The 22724-nt window shown below is 35.8% G+C and overlaps 1 protein-coding gene across 1 annotated transcript in view; it reads right to left on the bottom strand.

The window, feature by feature from the left end:
* The window catches only part of ITGA1 (integrin subunit alpha 1), a 70491-nt gene extending 66381 nt beyond the window's left edge, over positions 1–4110 (bottom strand). Inside the window, exon 1 of the mRNA XM_002194999.7 lies at positions 3823–4110. Within this exon, the coding sequence (XP_002195035.2) occupies positions 3823–3850 (28 nt within the window). The 5' untranslated portion in view covers positions 3851–4110. The remainder of the gene's footprint in view (positions 1–3822) is intronic.
* Between the last annotated feature and the right edge of the window lie 18614 nt (positions 4111–22724).

The raw sequence follows: 22724 nt of genomic DNA, 5'->3' as shown, positions 1-22724 counted from the left end.
TGTGCATTCAACTTTACTTTCAGAGTTCCTTTCACTTATCTATATAAATGCTGAATGTAATTTTATGGCAGATTTTCTTCTTTACATTCTTTGCAACTATAAAATTCCAAAGGTTGACCTCATGCTATTCTTTCAAGAAAAAGTAGTTGTGGTGCATATTTAACTTCCACATTAAAATGTATTTTACTTTTTATTATTTTACAGCTCTGTATTTACAAACTTTTCTGTGCTTACTCATTCCAGTCAAATTTTTACAACCAGCTTCACATCCCTGGAGATGCAATATATTCTAGATAAATGTTGCAAGTTGACATCCAGTATTATCCAGTAAAAAATAAACATTCCATTCAGGAAAATAAGTGACTTGCATTAAAAAACCCCACAGTAACACACATGTGTGCATACGCACACCCTGCCTCACACACCCCAAACGCAAGAACTCAGAAAGAACAAAACCACAACCAAAGAAGAAAGGCCAACTGTGAAACAAAGTTGCCACTCAAAATTTTCAATTACCTGTTGTAGAAAGAGACATTTTGATATGGGCCTTTTCTCAAACAGCAAGTTGTAAGATTTATAGAGTTGTGAACAGTGATCCACAAATATTTAGTGGCAAATGTAAACTTCAATGGATTTACCCACTATCAGCAGGACTATTGTCAACTTAGAAAGGAAAATATTTACTAGAGATGATGCTTTGCCTACTCTGGTAAAAAAGTAAATATAGGATATTATTATTTATTTGAGTATGTCAAAGTATGAGCAGTAGAAGAAAAATATCTCAAAAAATTAAGAATCACAGAAGTTTCTAAGTTTATTCTAATTGTGCTAATGACAGGAAGAGAGATGAATTTGACCGTGGTAGAGCCAAAACAAGTGGGTAACTTTATATCCTCATAGTTTTAACATGAAAGTTCAAAATGGCATAGGTTGTTTCTGTCTTGGTATAACATTGAGACTATGTATAGGACCTAAGAGTTCTTGCAATAAATCACTTTGTAAATACACTTTTATAGGTATTAATAATTGCAGCAATTTGACATCCATTTTTGGACCTTCTTAAGTACAATGCAAGACAAAATGAAAATGGTGGTATCATATATTCTTAGGGATTTTAGAGCCATGCTGGTTATCTAAAGCTATTATTCTGACAATGTTTGAGACACGCTTCCCTATATCTTCAATTCTTGGTCAACTACTTTATGAAGATGGGTTACATACAGATTTTAGACAAGGAGGGGTCATCTTCCTAGGAAATCTCATCTTCTCCATATTATAGACACTTTAGCTAGAATTCATGCAAAGATGCTTACATTCTGGATAAGAAAAACTAATGGGGAAGAATCTCTGATGTAGAGGGAAGTCTGCTAAGAAATGTTGGGCATTATTATTGCAAGAGCAGAGGAAGATAAAAGAGACAGATGGAGAGGGGAAACTTGGGAAAACATCTGTTTTCGTGCTTTTCATGCTTTGCCTTTGTCCTATGGCTGTCCTGCCTGTACAGACTCTGAACAAAGATCACTTTATTATCTGCATACAGTTCTGTCTTTTTCTATTTATCTTTATCTTTTCTATTATAAAGATGAGTACAGCAAGACCATCATCAATAAAGAAGTCCAGGAGGGAACAGGCTTTGCATAACATTGTTAAGTGAAGGAGCCTTTAAAGGTAATGAAACCCTTTAAACTGACTTCTTCATTCTTTAGCTGTTGAAACGTAGGGCTGGAGAAAACTTCAGCAGATCCCTAGTCAAACCACTTCCATAGAGGCCAGCTGAAGTAAACCCAGCCATCCCTTATGCTGTTCATCTAACTTCATCAAAAGTCCTGGTGAAAGAGATTATACAGGGATAGGCTTTTTTTGGTAGCCTAGCAATTCTTTACCTTAAGAGTAAGAAAATTCTTCTGAATATTCCCTAAGATTTATGTATAGTCAGTTACATTGATTTTCTTTTGGCCTTTGCTGGATTTGGAGAACCAAGTATTTATTAATATCTTTGGAAACCAACATATGCGATGTGGAAAGTCATGACTGAGTGCTCTCACTAAACAAAGAAATATTTACATCTGGAATAATATTCTCAGCAATAATATTTGAATCTAAAGATGTATCTAAAATGTTCAATATTTTGCCCTTAGTTTTCTTCTACTAGATAGATACAAACCTAACTAATTCAGTCTTTTGTCACAGATCATTTTACTCAGCCCTTATCAGGCTTCTCAATTCTCTGTGCACTTCAGTCTGTTTACATGTCAGACTTTCTGTGGTCAAGATTCTCAGAGGTCTCATCAAAAAAAGTCGAATTAAAAAAGAACAAAAATCTATATAAATACACAGATATACATAACATCTCTATGTGTCTCCTTTACTCTAGATTCTTTTTGTCTGCTAGGACATGCCAAATTATTTGCTGCTTTTTTCTTTAAAGGAAGAACATAGTGTAATTTATTTTTAAATTATTTTTTAATGTCACTATATTTCTCTTTGTGAAGAAAACCCCTTTTCCATATTCTTATGATATTTTGACTTGTTTATGTAGGACTACTTCCCTTATTTATAAGAGACAATTTGAATCTTTTACCTGGTATCTGTAATGCCTCCTCTTATTTCTAAATCTATCCTCTTTCCCACCAATCTTTTAAAAAAAAAACCCCATGACACCACCACCAAAAAATTAATTACCTAGTAAAACCAGATGAGACTTGAAATTTTTCCTAACTGACAGTAAACATTTTTTTCCATTACTGATGAATTAAATATCTGTCAGAATTACTAGTGGTAACTCTGCAACTCTGAAGGGAAATTGTGGCACACTAAATTGTTGGTATTTTACAAAGTGTCCTTTTTTGAAGGAACACAAACACAAACATGTTTTGGAGTATGTCACTGTAATAATAATGAAGACTGTTAAGGACAGCAACTAAATATGGCATGCCAAAATACTGTATTCAGATTTTTACATTTTCCAGTATCTGTTCTGTCTTGCACAATAAGTACAGAGGGAAGAGAGGAAAACTCTAGTTTTGCCTTTTCCCCACTTGCTGCTGCCTGCATTTGGACAATTCTTATGAAATTGATTTCTTCCCGTTTCAGGGGAGAACTGCTTCAGGTTCACTGTGTGCTACTTGCCTGCGCAAGAGCTGCTGGGGGGGAGTTCAATGTCCAATTTTCCAAGCACATGAATCCCAGCTTCTTCCCCACGTCTAGGGTTCCCCTGTTTTCAGATCCAAAATGTGACTACAGACTGACTAGCTAGGGACATTGCTACTTGCTGCATTCCCTTTTCTAGGAAAGCAAGTAAGTCACTAACAATCAATGAACCCCTAAAAGGAAATATTACATATTTCATCTCCGGATGAACTCATCTTTCTGAAGTGAGTGAGTGCTTCCTCACTTCCCTTTTGCCAGTCAGAGGTCTGAAAGCCAAACAGAGGAAAGCAAAAAATCTACCCTAATTAAAAAAACCCTCCAAAGCCAACCAAAAACCAAACCAACAAAATCAAACAAATTTGTTCCAAGCCAGATTCAATTACAGTATGCCTTCTCAGCCATTCATCTTCATCTAGCAACCACCCCTTGCCCTCAGATCCTAAAACTGGTTTAGGCATTAAAGTTCCCAGGGAGAAGCAAACCGAGGAGGTTCCTCACCGCCTGCGGCTGGAGAGCAGCTCCGGGAAGGGCATTCCCGAGGCAGGGATCTGGGCGGGAGGGCGCCGTCCCTTGGGTGCCAGACCCTACCAGCTTCACCCGCTTCCCTCCGAGAGCAGAGCTGCTTTAGGGACCCGAGTCTTCAGAGCAAGGCAGAGACAAGGCTTTACTCACCTGTCAGCATCCAGTAGGAGGCAGCCATGCCTGGGCTCCTGCGAGCCGGGGCCCGGGAGCCCGGGCGGAGGGCAGGGGTGGCGGATCGGTCCTGCCGCCGGCGCGCCCGGCTGAGCTGCGCTGCCGGTGGAGCTCAGCGCTCTGCACCGCCCGTCCGCCTCGCAGCCGAGTTAGGCATTTCCTGTTTGTTATCCACTCTTTACGTTGCTTCTTCGCGTTTAAGAAGAGTTTAGCTTCCTCCCACCGCACACAGTTTCCCCCCCACCCACTCCCGTAAAGGTCTCTGAGTTTTGGAAAAGTCCCCGTTGAATTAGCCCGGCGTTAGGATGTACAAATAAAGCCAAATCTCCCCCACTAAACACTCTCGGAGAGCGCAGCAGACCTTAAAGGGACATCTCCCCGTTCATAATTAATAAGTGTCTCCCGCCGGCCAGCCCCTGTCCCAGTAGGGCAGGAGTGAGCTGAGTGTGCTACACAGCCGCCTCTCTTGCCTTAAGAAAAGGAGAAACACGTCGTTGAGGTAGGGGGGTGTGTTTGACTGCTCGAGTTTAATTTCTCTGACATCACTCCTTAAAAACGCACTCTTACGGCCGGTCATTTGCCCGCAAGAGGAAGCCAGCCACCCCCTCCCCATTCTCGGCGGCTCTGGAGACACAGTAACTCTTCAGACAGTGGGCAATTCTCTCGAGTCTTTGCGTCCTCCTGTGCTTTGGTGCATAAATACCAGAGAGCTGCCTTTGCCCTCATCTATCGAACGTTTGCATGGCATGCCTTCCCACTCTCCCTGCCCCCAAAATGACTTCACTAGTAAATAACTGAATAAATAGCAAAGGTAATAATCAGCCAGATTCAGGCCCTTGAGCGGAGATTTTCAGGGTTTGTTGCACATTGAGGAAAGGAGTAGTTTTCCAGGACTTTTTGAGTTTACCAGACTGATGCTCAAGTGGAGTGGCACCCCTTCAACAGCGTATGAGTTCCCACATTGTAGCTTATGAAAAATCATTTTACTGTTTATAAAACAAGGGAATCCATAGTCCCTCAAGAAAGAAAAAGAAAAACCAAAATATAAGGATTTGGAGATTTTGGTTCTTCTAGAAAAATCCTCTATCATTTCCTTGACTTGGAGCAAAGAATTGTGTTAGTGGAAATTAGTGGAATTTTGGCAAGTTCCTTTGAGACTACTAAACTGCAGCTTTTAATAAGCATTATAATAGTTTATTGCATCTTCCAGCTTCTGTCTTAATTTTATGAGAACACTTAGGGTGCACCTTGATGATCTATGGAAATTTTAGAAAACTGCACAATTTTAAAGCTCGTTTTAAGAGCAAAAAGCAAGAGTCCTCAGTGGGATGATGAAATGAAGTACATGTGTAACTTCTACTGAAAGAATTTTAGCTTGGTTGGTGCCAGTTTAAAAGACAAGACACATTTTTTCCAGTCAAAGGTTTTATGCATTAAATTAAAGGAAATGGAAATGGCATCCAAACTAAAAGAAGACTGAGTTTATGGAAAAACTGTCATTTAATTTTTGCCAGTCAGTTGTGTTACTACTACTGTTATTCCAAAACAGAGTTCGTAACCCAGAGTTCGTTGTGATAGAGCCAACTGCATGCAGAGTTGATATTGTAGTTTATTACAGAGTCACAAGTCTGGGTGCTTGGTGATAATCCACAAAAGTCAGCACCCTCTGGGTTATAAAGTTGGGTTTTTCTAATACCCTTTTTACTGATGTATTCCACCTACATGAACTTCTGTATTTTCTTGAAAAATCAAAACCAAACAACCAGACCAAACAACCAAATCTTTGTATTCCCTGTGTCACTATGCTCCAGCTAAAGGCACATGAAAGAGTTGAGCTTGCCTTCAAATTGTAGTGAAGGATTATTTATTTATTTACTCATTCATTCTGATTAAATATATTACATCAAAGGAAGAAGCAGGGAAATGAAGGACCTTCTCTTGAACTAAAATAAATTCAAGCCTACATTAAATTTATGAAGAATTTGGTAAATATGAATATCATGTTGGAGAATAGCACCTCTTGAGAATAAAAAGAAACATATCTGATGAAATGTTATTCATATTTTTTACCAAAATATTCTTAATATTATGATTCATTAATTTGTTTTTGTGGTGGTGCCCTATATGTCTTGCATAGGCAATGTCAAGAGGAAAACATTAGAGAAAATGAATTGCTGGACTGAGCTAGCATTTCTTATTTATTTGAACACATTCAAGAAAGTAAAATACACTACAGACTTACAGAAAACTGTCTGTTTTGTAGTGTCCAGCTAGAAAAAAACTGCAAACACTCCTTTTTAAAGTTCATGTTGCTGTATGTGCAGTAGTTCAAGTGATGTTAATAACATGTTGCTAAATTCTGAGTGTTCAAAGTTTTGTACGTTAATAGTAAGGAGCAAATCTATTTTAAGAAGAAATGTCTAGATGAAGCTCACTCAGGCCCAGAAATAAACAAGATACTAGTTTATTTTAATGTGAGAAAAGCAAGTAGTATTAATTTCAGTGGATTTTAATAATATACAAAATCATTACCCATAGTTATGGATAAAAGAAAAAGGTCAAATTAGTTTAAAGAATATAGTTGGCTTGCATAATTTATGTCTCTTTCTTAGATGTCACTGAATGCTAAGGAAGGATTTTTTATTAGTGCTATAAATTAAACATAATTTGTAACTTTGAACTGTGCCTTCTAATTCAGTTTCAGCAACTTGTTTTAGAATATGTGATATAGAAGAAGTACACCAGTAGTTCCATAGAATCTGATGAAATATTTGCAATTGAAGATTAGTCTAAAGACTTTGAAATACTAGACTTTGAAAAAGAAACAAAAATTTAAAATATCAGAAATTCTTCTCCCCTCTAGGAGAGGTTATTCCTGCAAAAAAACCCCAACCAGTGGAAAAGCTTTTTGTCCCTAAGGTCAGAGCTGAAGAAAGAGGAACCAAAGTTTTTCAAATCGTCTTACATAGTGTGACTGTGATTTACATAGAACTAATTTTCTATAGAATTTTTTCTTCCTCTCTTAAAGAGGGTATGAGCAATTTTAATTTGTTGGGTGAGAAGGATCCCCAGTCTGTAACACAAGAGAGGAATGCATAATGCAAGACTGACTTCAAATAGCCAGGAGCATGTCTAATTTTCTTCTATTAAAGGAATAATATGACTGCATTGATATTGTTAGAGAGATGTTACATGCTTCTGTGGTGTTCACCGTTGTTATTACACTTCACTATGCACTGCATGGAAAATACTACAAAATGTGTTCATATAGCTTCTAAGTGAATATTTATAATTTACATCTCATTTTATAATCTTGGATAGTTTACATTGCACTGTGGATTAGTGATCATTTACATGTATGTTTTTTCTTACACTTGCTTATTCACACTCTCCAACATGTCTTTCACCTTGATGACTTTGTTGTTCGTTTTTATAGTCTCCGTTTTTTTCCTATCTGATTCTAGGACCATACTAGAATTCACATGGCATAACTTGTGGGTCTGTAGTCTGATTTTTATTATGTCTGAAATACTTGAGGGCTTCTTCTTCAAGTACCAGAACTAAGACCTTGCAGGATTTGGTAGAAGTACTCTATGCATAAATCTTTTCATGTTTTACAGCTCGGCTTTTAACTGATACTTGATATTCTTGGAGAATGTCAATGCTTCAGCTCCATCTGTATTAACCAGTCATACAAATGTGCCAAAAATCCTTTTTGCTATATAATAGGATCTTTATAAAACTTTTATTTTGCAGATTGTGTTAGTTTAAATAATGTTGGTAGGAAATGTTATGGAAAATGCCCTTTGTGTTCTGTGTTAAATCTATTCCCTGCAATATCTTTTACTTCTTTTTGTTCTTTTTTGGATTATGTATCAAATATCATAGTGTAATTGTGAACCAAATTAGTATGCAGCCTGTGTTCTTACTGAAAGTTCTGATTTGACTCCTTAACAGTTTTCAAGTGTCTCACTTTCTCAGCTGTGCTGCTTTTCTTTATGCATTTTCTCTAGGTGCAAGTTGTTAAATATTCATTCTAAACTTGCAGAGATCAAAATTAGGCATACCACAAAAGTACAGGAAGAGCAAAAAGAGATGAGTTTATACAGCATCACTTACTGCTACACATCTTTCACCAATCTCTTTAATTTTTGATTGTTGCTTTATAATCAAGAGAAGTTTAATATTAAAACAGATTTTAAGATGGTTGCAGATTATATGCCTATGTTTTTCATAATTCCTGATGGTATTTACATTTCCTTTGAGACAGTTTCTTACAATATTAGTCCTGATTAACCATTTTTTTCCTGCAAGAGGGAGATTTTGTGCTTGCTTATTTACTTACCTATGTACCTATTTGTAAGTTATCTTTGAGCTCTGTAGTACATTACCAAACTTTAACATGAATATATAGTTCTTCAAACTATGCACTACAGAACACAGTCTATTCCACATGAATGAGGTACTGGCTTCTCTGGCCTGTCAAATTTTTTTTGTGTTGGAGCACTGTTTCTGCAGCACTGAAGACCCTGCAGCTATGGCATTGAGTTTGAGGGGAATGGAACCAGTAATTTCAAGTGCAGGGGGATGAAAACAGAAATTAATATTGTATTACATGTACAATATCAAGGACATATACATATACAAAATCAAGGACCTAGAAATTGTTATGTGTTTGTAGGATTTTTTGTGTAAGGTAGGTATAATAGGTAGGTATAATAACTCAGACAGTGTTGTCCCATCAGTGTATTAATTCTACTGCAATATACAAAGAAGATTTGCAATGAGGACAGAATTTAGGTGTAGAGTGTTAATTGCTTTCCTTAATGCCTTGGGCTTTCTGCAGTTCTGCATACGCATTTCTTTTTCTTACTGCTTCTTAACAATTAAGTGTTTTGTTTTTAACATGCTGCTTGTGGTATGTTGTATAACCAATATTATTATAACCGATATTATTTATTGTTCAGATAGATTTGATTTATGAAGCTGTATAACAGAATAACTTAACTGAGAGCATGCTGTGAAGGGAGGCTAATTGATGTCACTAATTTCTCAAAATAATTACATAGTCTGCAGAATCTTACATTGTATTGCATTGCACTGTATTCATTACCTTCACAGCTGGTCTGCATTATATAGTTACTTATTACTGTTTGGTTACAGAAAAAAGGTAACTTGGATTGTAATAACTGTGAAAACTAGAGTTATTAAATTCTTTTTCTTTCCTAATAGATAGAAACATTGTCGCTCTCCTTTTTCCTTGATTGAGGAACTGTCTCTTCCATGAGACACATTCTTCTTCCATGTCTATTGCATTGCTTTTAATGCAAAAGCAATATTTAAATATAGATCACTGCCCAAGGTTTCCTTTAATCTTCTTAATCATGAAGAAAAAAAAAAATCTTGCTTTTTTTTGAAGGAACACAAAATGTGTTCCTTCAAAACAGTCCAAAAAGCCCAACAAAAATAACAAACCCACAAAAAACTCATAAGAAAATCCAGTACAAACAAACACACAAAAGCCACACTAAAATTAAACAAACAATTTAACCCAGCAAAAGAGCACACACACAAGAAAGAAAAAGATCCCTGTAATGCAGAAACTTCATCTTATTGCAAGGATTACCTCTTTATTTTTTAATGATGTAATTTTACAAGAAATTAGAAGTTTGCAACAATCTTTCTACAGTGAGGAACACATTGCTACCTTTTTGTAGTGAGGTTGCAAACCAGGCTCATGGTGGGGTTTGAATTCCTGTAGATTGCAGTAACTCTTTGTTTCAGGGGTGTTACAATAATTTTTACCTGCAGAGACCTGTAATTCATATCCCACTGCTCCATCTATCTGTCTATATAAGTAACTTGTTTTGTGGTCTGTAAGTCTGGATCTTTCTGAAACTGGATCATATTGAAATAGTGGACAGCTGACAGAGAAGGTAACATGCATGATTTTTATTTGAAGATTAAAAAAGCACTTATCTTCAGAGTTATAAATTGCTCTTCTTCTTCACATTGAAAGACTTTTTGCAAAGCATCTCCAATTTCCCAGAGTCATGTCAAAACCAGCAGACTTTTGCCTAACTAGTTGTAGTGTTCTGTTGAAACTAGTAATCTGTAATGGAAAGCTAAGGTTTCTTCAGGCCAGAAGCAATTGCTGAACTGTAACTTTGGAAATTGCTGCAATGAACCTTTTTTCCCCGTGAAGGCTGAGTTGTGTAGCTCTTGATGTCATGAGATGTGGTCTCCACAAGTGACCAATATGTTAACACATGTATCACATGTACTTGCCCAATACACACATACAAGCCCTGTCAGATGGGTACTATGCAGATATATATTTTGCATTTGCATATCCACCCTTTTAGATGTGATAGGCATGAGTATGATTGTGTATAAAAGAGGTGCAGCCAGGAACTCATGGAAAGGGGTGGCAAAATGCAAGGCTCCCAAGACAATCCATATGAGGACCGCTCTGCCTACACCATCACCATAAGCCTTCAGGTAGCCAGGAGAACCTTTAAAGTGGCTGAATTTTCACTCAATAGACCCAGTCATTTTAGATTAATTCACTTAAATGGAAATGCCCTGAGCAGCATATGGAATGCATGTCATCCTAGAAGAAGAAACCAGAGACCAGGACTCATCACCAGAATGACAACTTAGTCTTCTTGTCAAAGGACTCAAAAGACCATTTCCCTTGCAGTGCAAATCACTGTGAATCAATTTGTGCTGAGCACACTCTGAGTGCATCTACATGATTAGGTTTTTTAGTGAAACTGGAAAGAAGAGCTTCTGATCTGGAGGCTTGATCCAGACACCAAAGTGCTTTGGAAGCACAGTTCTAGCCATGCAAAAACCAAAATGCTATCTGGAGAACCTCATGGATAGACCAGCATCCAAACAGAGTAATTAACTCTAAGTTCAGAGAAGAGGTGAAAGCACAACTTTTAGATCAAATTTTTGAATTTAAATATGCAATTTAAGTTATTAATTGCTTTACAGTATCAGTAGATCTAGATCAAGGGGCAATCATAGCCTTGGGTTTATTTTTTAATTTAAAAAGAGTGATTTCTTAGAGTATTTTAATCAAATGGTAATACTTGCAGATTAAAAACCCCAAGAAGGAAAACCCCATTTTCCATTTCTGCAAAATGATCCTTGAGTGTAACAAATATAACTTTAGCAATTTGTAGAAATTGTTTAAATTGTGTAGTCATAATGAAAGGGGAAGTTTTGTTATGTTATAAGGTGTTTATGATTAGTAGCTTTTTGTTAGTTTGTTATTTTCATTCTCTATGAAAAACAAAACTATTGCTCATACTGTATTATTCTCCTTTTCAGCTGCTCAGCTACTGAGTTAGAAATCAATAGAAATGATACTATAGATCTGTCATTGCTATGCCATTTTGCATGTCTAAATATGCCTAAACATTTGCATATCTAAAGATTTTCTATATGTTGTAAAAGTAAAATCTGAAAAAATAAAGATGCACGTTTCCTCCAGCTCATAAAAAATTCTGAAATTTGAGAGACCAGAATAAACTCAAAATTTAAGAGGCAAGTTGTTTGCTACAGAGAAATTTTCAGAATTCTGAAAATTCTGAAATCATGGTTAACATCATGGTTAACACTGTATAAAACAGGAATCCCAAAGATGAATGTACAGTGTTTTACTGTGGGTTCTGTTGTGGAGTAGCATTTATTCAGATGATTGTGGCAGATTCAGAGTGGCCTGAGGGTGGATTTGTACCCAGACAGAGTTAAAAATCATAAATGTCTTATCTCATAGCATCTAAAGAAAAAATTTTTCTTCAAGACAGTTGTCAGTGTAATAGACATGAAAAATTTAATGCGTTTCTGCAGTGTATATAACTTTTATGTTTTCTCTCTAAAGAAAGTGTGTTACCTTCATCAGAGTTGTTTTATTACAGTATATCAGTGTCCAAGTATCCAGTGACCACATTGGGGTTATTAAAATAAACAACATATAAGCCAGAGGCAGAGTTAATTTTATTAATAGCTTATTGATGAAGCGGTGGATGTGAGTGTTATGCTTGGATTAATTTGTGTTTGCTGTCTATGGAAATCTTATTTCTACAACAGGGCCTGGCTCAGAGGCAAGATCTTGGTTCAGGTCAGCACATTTTGCAGAGGCTTTAAAGTTAGCTCAGCAATCCAAGTAACTCCCTGTGGAGTATTTCAGGACAATATTTTCCCCAAACTGCAGCTTTTTTGACCTTGTCCAGAACCCATAGGTTTGCAGCTTCTCAATTAAGTTGGTATGGCATTATTATCAAATACGTGTGCACCTAATACACATTTAGCTACCTGACATTTTGAACTTCTTTAAAAGTTTTCCAGGCTCTAATCGAAGGAAGGTCTTGTATCATCACAAAAGAACAGAATTTTGATTGCTTAAGGAACCAGATTTGTTTGCTTTCATTATTTTATGTTATTTTATCTTTATTTTTATTTCATTATTATATCTATTTATTTATTTATTTATTTATTTATTTATTTATTTATTTTTATTTCATTATTATATGTTATTTTATTAAAATAAAATGAATGGTCATATCACTGACCATGCTTGTTCTCAAACCTATTTCATCTGATTTTAGAGTATTTTTGAAAAGTCCTTTCTCATGGCCTTTTCTAGGAGTATTTTAGGAATACTTGGAGGAACACATATCTCAGATATCAAAAATGTCATAATATCTTCTAATAATCTCTTTCCTCAGTACTCAGCTAAATCATTATCAGTGCTTTAAAGCTGCTTAAAAAATAGAATATTTTCCTCAAAATATTTTTGGAAGGTTTTTCCTGAGATTTTGGAGTACTGTTCAGATGACTTTTGTTCAGGAATTGTCTGAAGTTGTCTCACCAGCTGGTACATTTGACATTTGTTGCCCATTCTTTAAGTTGATTTGGGGACAGTAATCACAAACCTCCAGCAACAGTATTTTGTAGAGTAACAGCACCTTATAAAATGTACTTTCTAGGCCCCTGGATTAATGGTCTGGTGGGGAGCTAAAGATTTCAGTCCCAGTTTCCTAGTTTATAATTACTTGGATGACATGAATGCTGGTGTACATGGATGCATGGAGGTTACTAGATACTCTGGAACGATTAGGAAAACAAGGCCTGTAGCGGTGTGATAATATGAGCTGGTCTCCCTGAAGTATTCCACTTGCTTTGGAGAGAATAAGAACTGGGTGGTGAACTGGTACAGGAAGAAATTATACTTCACATCCATCTGAAAAGATTCCACTGTTAACATTTACCCCACTAGAGAGTTCCTGGCAAGGAGTAGGCAAGAAATTGTAGTGCTCGGGCTGCGGCCACAGTGTGGAGATTTCTCGCCTAGCATGCTCCCTGTGGCCAGAGGGCCCTATGAGAGTGGCTGCACCCAGATCTCTTCTGGGACCTCTTGTAGGGTGGCAGTGCTTGCAAGGAGTTGCAGCTCCCTGCAGCAAGCTGCGGCGTGGGTGACACAGCTACTGAGCAAGACGAGGATCCAAAACGAAGAAACAGAGAGGGGCCACTTCTATGAGTTCCAAAGCAGTTTATTACCAAGGAGGGTTCAGGGACAAGTAGGCAGCAACTGACAGGGTGCAACATCTTTTAAAGAGGGGAGGGTATGAGGGGTGGAAACGACCTTCAGCCAACAGGGAAGCTTGAGGGGAGGAGAACACAACAGGGTTGTCCAATAAAAGCAGTCCAGGGGAGGGAGCAGGTTTGACAGTCCAATGACATATTAGGGAAGAGGCACCTGACAGGGAACATTCTGGAACAAAAGAGGTGTGTACACCTTGACAGGCAGGGGTAGTGGGCAGTGTAGTGGGGATTGACAGGGACCTATTAGGAGGCAAGGGAGGTACTGGGGAAACTGACATGGGGACTGACAGGCACTTGGCGGGAAAATATTGAAGTAAACATCTTAGGGCTAAACCATTATGGGGACAAAGTGGGGTACGTGAGACAAACCATTATGAACTGATTAACAAAAGAACAATTTTAAAACAACAAACTGCCCCAAGAAATGTACATCAAATCCTTCAGGTACTTCCAGGCTGAGAATAAAACATGCTTCCATATCATTGGGAACTGCCCATCATACAGGATGCAGGAATTAAAAGGTATGATTACATCTGTGAAATGTTATCAAAGGAAGCTAAAAAGAAAGATTGGACAATGCTTCCAGAGTCAAATATAAGATATGCTAGCAATGAGTTATAGGAACTGGACATAGGTTTTGTGAAGGAAAACTAAGCATTCGTCCTGGCTGTGACTGTGTGACATGGGTATCCTGATACATCTTTAGAAGAGGCTGTGATGGAAAAACTAAAGAAATACCAACATCTTCACAAACTCATTCAGGAACTAACAAATGTGGTAAACTTTGTATTTATGGGCTTTCCCCTTGAAACATGGGGAAAGAGTTACCATAGAAATCATGAACTTTTGAGGACCTTGAGTCTCTGTAGATTGAGGCAAGAGAAGATAGCCTGGGCCTCCAGAAAGCTCCTTGCTTCTGTAGATGTTTTACATATCTTTGCAAGTAAAGTATGTACTGTTGTATTATCTTTAAAAAAAAAAATTGCAAGTGAAGGCTGTGAATGCAGGGCAGCCACAATCCAGCTAGCACCAGGCCTGGATAGTGTGTGTGGACACCAATGGACTCATATAATGATGTGTCATGTGTTAACCAGGGTGGATGAGCCATCTGTACTTAACCTGAAAAGAAACGTGTATAAATTATATGTGTTTGATAAACAGCCATTCCAATAGGTCATGTAGAAAAATTAGGAATTAATTTATAGCTAGTTTTATACTTATATTTATACTAATTCTAATTGTGTGTTTGGGTCATGTAGCCAGCTTCTGGTATATAGAGTAACATGAAGACCTTTCTAACTAGCAAGATAAAGAAAGGGGTACAGAAATAGGGAAGTTTAGACCAGACTCATAACTGCCTTATAGTCATAATATCTAATTTAAGATAAGCAGCCGTCTTGGCTGTAGCTATGACAGCAAGATTTCCAATAGTGATTACAGTGCTGAATCAGAATTGAGTATTTCGCATGGGAAATAGCAAGACTGGGGAGAAGTGAGTTTTGAAAAGTCACAGGATTTCTGCTTTTCAAAACAGTCACTCAGGCTAACAGAGAAAGAAACTGTGAGATCCAGTTTTTTATTGTTTTTTGTCATGTGTACAATGCAAAAGGAATTTATGCAGGAAATTATGTAGCAGTATAGGTACACAGTAAGATTTTCTATAAAGCATGACATTAAGACAGTGAAGTCCAATTTACTATTTGATATTTTGTGCATGGTATATTTTGTAAACAAAGAAAATTACGACTGTATGTCAAGAATACTCTGAACTTGATCTTTTTTTAGTTATTGTCTTTTCCAAAATTTGTCTGCATAGAGAGCTTGATTGACAAATTTGCAAGGGATTGTTTTAGGAAGCAGAGTACTATGAAATTAATATATTTCATAGTAATAAAATTAGAGTAATTAGTATACTGATATAAGACATAAAATGATACAGGCATTGTAATGAAAATCTTCTAGAACTGTCTTCTTATAATTTTATTGAACTCTTCTTGATACATTATATTAGAATAATTATTTTACATTGTTTTAACATCGTTTGGACTATTTTGGAGGGGCAAAGAAACTTGTAAATTCAGATAAATACTCAGTTTTGTATTTTCTTCAATCAATTCACAAAAAAAAAGAAAGAAAGAAATTAAAATAACTGAAGCTGGTAAATCAATCTGTTTGATCAAATGCTTTGCATGTAATGTTGTCCTTGGTCCTGACATTTTATATTAAAAAGGTAAGTTCCTGCACATCTTTGAAGATCTATTTTACTGACTTTCTCCAAACCTTTAGGCCTGTAAAATATAAAAGATGGCCTATCATAGTGAAGGAATGGCCATAAATTTGTTTTAGAACGAGCAGATATTAAGGTCAAGGGAATTATTATGGTTATTATGGTCGTTTAGTACAACCTGCTGTAGCATGCAAAGTTCTCATTTAAGTCTTCTCTTTAGGTCAGATCAATGTATACAATTATATAATATTAAATATATTAAAAATATAGCATTCTGCCAGTTTTAGAAACAAATTTCAATTCTGTTAATCTAAGCTATTAATTATTGCTTTTTAAACAGTGTTTAGAATATCCAGATGCATCTTCCAGTCAGTAAGGTTGAGGAAGAAGTTAGAAAAACAAAGAAAAAGAATGACATTTGAACTGATACCCTTTTAAAGTAAATCAGAGATTTTCCTTACTCTGAACACTGGCAATAACTTTTGTGTAAGCAGGCAGTAGTTAAACTTAACTTAGGTCTGTTTTTCAACTTTTTAATGGATTTCACTAGACAAGCATAAGCCGCTTTATAAGAGAGAATATGTGCTTAAAAGTTTAAAAAAAATAATATGTCATTAATGAAATTCTGATTCCTACATGAAAATATTGCAATGACCCCTTAAATTAGCTCAGCATGTTTCATGCTATTAAAAACTGCATTCAGTCATGGATGTATTTTGACTAAGTTTAGGAGCTATGATGCAAACCCAGATTTTATATATGTATATATATAAATATAAAAAAAAATATATTTGTATGTATATGTATAGTTCTGTTTATATATTTATATTTATTAAAATATGTATATTTATACACATACACATACACATACATACAAATATAATGCCAACACTATGTTTTGGTTTAAAAGTGAAAATTGATTGCATTTGAGTGGATCTTGGGAATTTCAAGGGGGAAAGTGAGAGGGGCTTATAGGATAAGTTTCACAATCTTTTCCAAAGATGAGGAATGTTGTGAATAAAAGGAGAAAGAAGCATAACCTTGCACAGCAGAAGGCAAAGTGTTAAGCTATAAGTCCATTTATTAAGCTGTAAGTTTGCTTATTATGAACTCAATCTACTTTCCTGTCAACAAACTGTTTTCTATCCACTCTCCAGTATATTAAAAAAAAACCAGAAAAAACCCACAGCTATTTACTATATCTATAAACAGTAACTTAAGCTCTGTTAATGTTTGTCAAAATTCCACATGTAAATGAGTCCCATTAAAGCAGCTGAGGCCATAGGGTAGCAGACATACATAGGACAGTGTATAATTTTGACATTTTTTCCTGTCATGACCTCACAAAATGAGTTCCTAAAAATTGGAATCTTAGCGTTTACATAGTCATAGCAACTAACAGAAAGGATTCTTCTCAATAATTGCGAACGAGAATTCTATTTATTTTTTTGTTTATTGGTTTGTTTGAATGATGAATTTTTCTTGGAATGACAGTTAAAATTTCAAGTAGAAAACTCTGACCATTTTTTCTGAAGAAAGGAAAGCAAGCTCCAAAGTATACATTTTGCGTTGGAAGATGCTACTTGTAATTCACAAGGAACTCAGTACTGGCTGTCTTTACCTCCAGATGTACTAAGTTCTGGTAGTAAAATTTATTGAAATAATTGGTGATGTTTTTACCTGAGCTGGTTAGTTTAGGCTTTTCTAATCACCAGAGAAGAGAATCAGGCTTTTCCAGTGTCTTAATGATATATCATAAAAGGTCTGAAAAAGTTTAGCTAACTCATGACCTGAATCTTATCTGTTGTCTATAAGGCATTCTGGTGGATAGCTGAGAGGTAGAAATCTAAACTGTAAATGTACAAACGTAAGAGTTGAATCCATATTGGAAATTAAATCCTTAATTGAGAAAAACCTATGACTTATCTTTTCATAGCTTCATTAGGGACAGAATATCAACACATGTTCTGGAGGAAATGTACCCATTATATAGGAGGTAGCTAGGATTGCAAAGACTGTTTTTCCAATTTTCCACCCATATGATTGACGTAACTGGTAATTATGGATCCATTGGTAGGGAGGACAACTTTATATTGCATTGTGGCCCATAGAAGAATAAAAAGTGGAGATTCCCTTGTTCAGAGACTCATGAAGAGAGAAAACCACTTCTGACCTGATTTATTCAAAGAATGTCACTGGGCATTTTCAGAGATAAGCATGCTCAGTTTGTGTCTGTAGTAGTCACCAATCTCTTCTGCATCTGTTGACAAAGGAAGATTTATCAGCATAATTAGGAAGGGAGGAAAACCTCCACTTTCTCTAAGGCAGACTAAAAAACCTACTGTTTTCACATATCTTTGTAATGACTGATAGTATCAGAGTTCATTGTTTGGATTACATGGGTATTGCTCAAACATTATTTTTAAGTGAGTTCTCCTGTCACAGGAAGAAGAAAATGAATGAATAATGAAGAGAAATGAAGGATGTCATGATATGGAAATGGCACTGGAAATCCACTATATGGATTTTCCTTTCAAATTCTCTTACATGTTTATTTGTCTATATTGAAAGACTGGAGCACATGACACATGGAAAATTCACAGTCACAGTGCCTAGTCTTTTGTTATATGCCTTAAAGGAAATATTTTCCCATTTTCTTCTTTTGTCCTTGTTAGGGCCCTGCTAAAATGCAGGAGAAAAAATTTGTGTAACTGTGGTCAAGGAAATAGTGTTTTCAAAAGATAAAAATCATATTCCCTATTCAGTTTCTAATTTGCTGATTTTAATCACCATTCTGAAGTTGAATATTATGCAATTATGCTGTCAGCTTATCAGTTTTATCGCATATGTACCATTTTCCCAAGTAATCTTTGAACCTAGCAGTCAGTTTCAGATTATTCTATTTGCAGGAGAAACAGAGGACTGGGTATGGTCTCACAAGTCTGGGGAAGTGTGGTCAAATTGTGTTAAGTTAGATACTCATCTTTTCCACCAGTTCCGATGTAAGATGATGTTAGAATCTCAATGAAGCACCATACATAATACGAGAGAGATAATTATCATGCTTAGAAGTTCAGCATAGCAACAGCATTGTTTTGATGACATGGGGGAAGGTTTTTGATAAGAGATGTGGGTGAAGGGAAGAAAGAAGTCATAGTAGGTGAGAAGCTATCTGCTCTCAGAAAAATAGCAGTTTCCCTTGCCTCTCCTTGCCTTGCCTTGCCTTGCCTTGCCTTGCCTTTGCCTTGCCTTTGCCTTGCCTTTGCCTTGCCTTGCCTTTGCCTTGCCTTGCCTTTGCCATTGCCTTGCCTTTGCCTTGCCTTGCCTTGCCTTGCCTTGCCCCCTCCCACTCCCCCTCCCCCTCTTTTTTTTTTTTTTGTTCAGATTAAAAATAATTCCCCTCATTTATAATTAAAATGTAATTAAATTTTTTTGGTCTAAAATTGACTTTGTGTTAGACATTGAAAGGGGAAAAAGTTGTTCACTTTATAAGAAAGCCAGTTAAAAGACAGAAACGTGTGGTAAATGTAATTGAATTCTTCACCAACTGAATGAACACATCAGTTTAAGGTTACCAAGCAGTTTGGTAGACTAATGAAAAAATAATATTGTAACTTTCTAGCCACTGTTATGGAAAACAAGGATAAATCCTCCAATTTTCAAGAGATATATACCTCCCATTTAGACATACCATATTGTAAAAAAACAGATACTTTGAATACTTGATTGCATCAAAAAAGATTTTTAAGAAAAAAATTTTAAATTACTGTCATTAATTGATGAACAATACATGTTTTGTCTCTGTTAAATTTTTTTTCACCTTGAGATAGGGAGTGAAATGCTGTGACTCAAGTGACACAAGAGAGTATCTATGATAACTTGAACAGTATGATTATGGTATGATTTTTTAAAGTAGATGAACAATTTAAATTCTAAGTACTTTTACTATTGAAATACAATCCTAATAATTAGTGTTATAAGCCTAATATATATTTTTAATTACTCAAATACACAGCTACATATGCTGAGAGGAATTGCATTGTATTTCTAAACAATATATAATATTGTGTACTATTTGCTTATAAGAAGAAACTAGTGAAGTAGCTTCTAAAGCTTCTAGTTTTCTAAAGCTAGTTTTTCTATGCAGCTTAGCAGCTTCTTTTTCCGGCAACTTGCCTGAAACCACACAGGTTTTCTCCGATGTCTTTCCGCAGCATGATGTTGTGAGTTACGTTGTGATACAGGATGTCCAGAAATGCAGAATAGCCAGCACAATAGCAAGAAGGCAAGATGTTATTTATATTTTTTATCACCAGCTTTAGTGGGTCATTTGTGCTCTATTTCCTGTTACAGAGGTCAGCATAAAAGCAGATGCTATAATAATTAATAGATTGTATTTTCCCACCTATGAAAGACCCTGGAAATTTTCATACTAGCTAACTTCTAACTAGAACAGAAATACTTGAGGGAAAACCATATACTATATTTACATATAAATATTGGGAGATGTATATTCTCAAAAGAACAATGTTTTGTATGAGGTGGAAAGGCTTTAAACACTTTATAACAAAGCAAATTCCTTGTAAACATAGTTTTCAGGAAATTTCGTATGCAAGCTATCCACGCCTTTTCCTGACAATGCATTGTATGACATCTCTGAAACCACAGTTCTTTATCCCAGGTCTAACCCTTACAAGGATTATAGTTATCTTAGACAAATGTAGGGCCAAGGTTTAGTCTTTTTTGTTTAAATAAAAGTCACTGAGGAGTATTACTTAAAAGATAGTTGGATTTAAAACAATGTGTAGAAGTCAGCTCAAAGTGTAGGAGTTGGCTCAGAGCGTGCCTTGAAGTGTGGTGGAATTTGTTTTTTCAAACAGACTACTGAGCACTCATGTTTGCATCTTATGCTCCTTAAATACTGAACTGTGCAAGTTTTTTGAACTTCTTGGAATATAAAAATGGTTTTCCTGAATTAAGTTAATAGAATACCTCCCATAAGAGATAAAATCCGTTAATTAAATTTCCCTGGCCTTGTTTTTTATTGAGACAGATATTTTTTTTTCTTATTTCCCCAGTACAACAAAACATGTTAGGCTTCTTAAAGCCCTTGATCTATTACATAGTTTAGGTAGTTCTTCACCTTTCAAGAACAATATATCTAAAATGTGCATTATTTGATTTCTATAAAATCTCATTAATTTTTAACTGGCATAATAAAATTATCAAACAACAGGTTTCTCATATGCAACCAAGTGAAATAGAAATATATTCTTTTGAAAACTGTAAAGGGGCATAAAATCTGAAAGGCAGACAAAAATAAATTAGATTAATCCTTGGATGAAATCTAGTGCCTATGCATTACATATTAGACACAGAATTTTTAATCATAATTTCTCTCGCATTTCTAAACAGTCCAGATTCCCAAATTAGGTAGTGGAGAGGATTCCTTAATAAGTCACGAAATTGCATTTTTGCTAAAATATGTTTTCTGCATTTGAATGTGTCTTTCTAATCGAAGCCATTTGTCAAAGCTCATTGGATGGTCAGTGAAATTAAGTTCCCCCATAGCCAGATCCAATCTATTTTTCTTAGATCAGCTACAGTAGCTCTCTTGTACTTCTTTTTTTTTCCACCACCTGTAGAGGTAGCCTAACTGCCAGCTTAAGCTGTGAGTACAACATTTAAATGGTTAAAAATAGGGACAGTGAAGTTTACCTTCTGTTATCTTTCTATGTTTATGAACTATGTAGAAGTATTACCATTGTTATTGTTAAGAAGTTAACATTTAGTGTCAGCTAGATCATAATTTGATATGGATGGGCATTTTTCTTTATTGTTTGCTTCCTCCATCTCTAGTTCCATAGATTTTGAGCACTGTTTTTTTCTTCAAATCCTTTTTTAGTATTAAAATTTACCAACATTTTATTGGAAATTTTTCAATGGTTTGGGTGTGTTTCTTTTAGTTCAAGTTAATTAACTTGGAAGTGAAAGTAGCGAAACAATATCAGACCTTGAATAAACCAACATGATTTTAACACAATGTGAGTGAAATTCCGATCCAAGATAAACAATGTGGTAAGTTCTTGAAATAATACAACATATTGTGTTAACCATTAAAAAAGTTCTGTATGATTAACTCCATGTTTGAACACTCAGGATAAAAATAATTTGCACCTTTCCCCAGGTGCTTAATCTGTCAGGGATGAAGGTCCCTCTCCAGTATGAGACCTACAATAATTTATTAAATAAAAACAGGTCTTACCTGATGCTATGTTTCTAGCTGGGCAATATATGGAAGATGAAATGAGATAAAAAGTTTACCTACTGAAGTTTTGCCTGGAACTGTAATTTAGTCAGTGCGTAGTTAGAATCTGGACTGTCCCAGAATGATGTGCTGTAGGAGAGCTTGATAGATTTTCAAGCAGCTAAGCAGGAAATCTGAACTACAGGAATTTCTTCATTTAAGATGAAGAATTTGCAATATTGGCTTTTCTTTTTCAATGCTTGCATAAATCTGAAGAATATTTTCTGACATTGATATGATAAAACACTACATTCTTTAATCCTCAGATATGTTTGTCCTCAAACTGGGTCAATGTTCTATGTTATATCAGGGACATGGTTTAAGTGGTGCACTTGACAGTGTTAGGTTAATGGTTACACACAATGACCTTAGAAGTGTTTTTCAATTGAAAGGATTCTGTGATTCTATGATTCTAAGTATATTTGCCAAACATGAGCTTGACTATATCCAATTTTTGACATCTGAGAATGTGGTGAAAGCTGTTTTTAAGGCTTTCTTTATTGCTAAAAAAGAGGAACTGATTCTTTAGGAACTGATTCTTCAGGAACTGATTCTTCCCACCTTACAGCAGTAGCCAGGAGAACCTACATTGTCAAGCAGTTGTCTCTTGGAAGTGAATGCAGAAGGAGCTAAAATAGTGGATTTTAGAAGTCACCTGACACAGAGATGGCTGCACATGGTAAGATTATTTGTACCCAAAACTTCTAGGTGCTAATAACTCCACAGAGA

The sequence above is a fragment of the Taeniopygia guttata genome, chromosome Z (assembly GCF_048771995.1).
Source record: "Taeniopygia guttata chromosome Z, bTaeGut7.mat, whole genome shotgun sequence".
NCBI classification, from domain to species: Eukaryota; Metazoa; Chordata; class Aves; order Passeriformes; family Estrildidae; genus Taeniopygia; species Taeniopygia guttata.
Note: the sequence above shows the minus strand (reverse complement) of the source record. Positions and strands in the feature narration are given on the sequence as shown.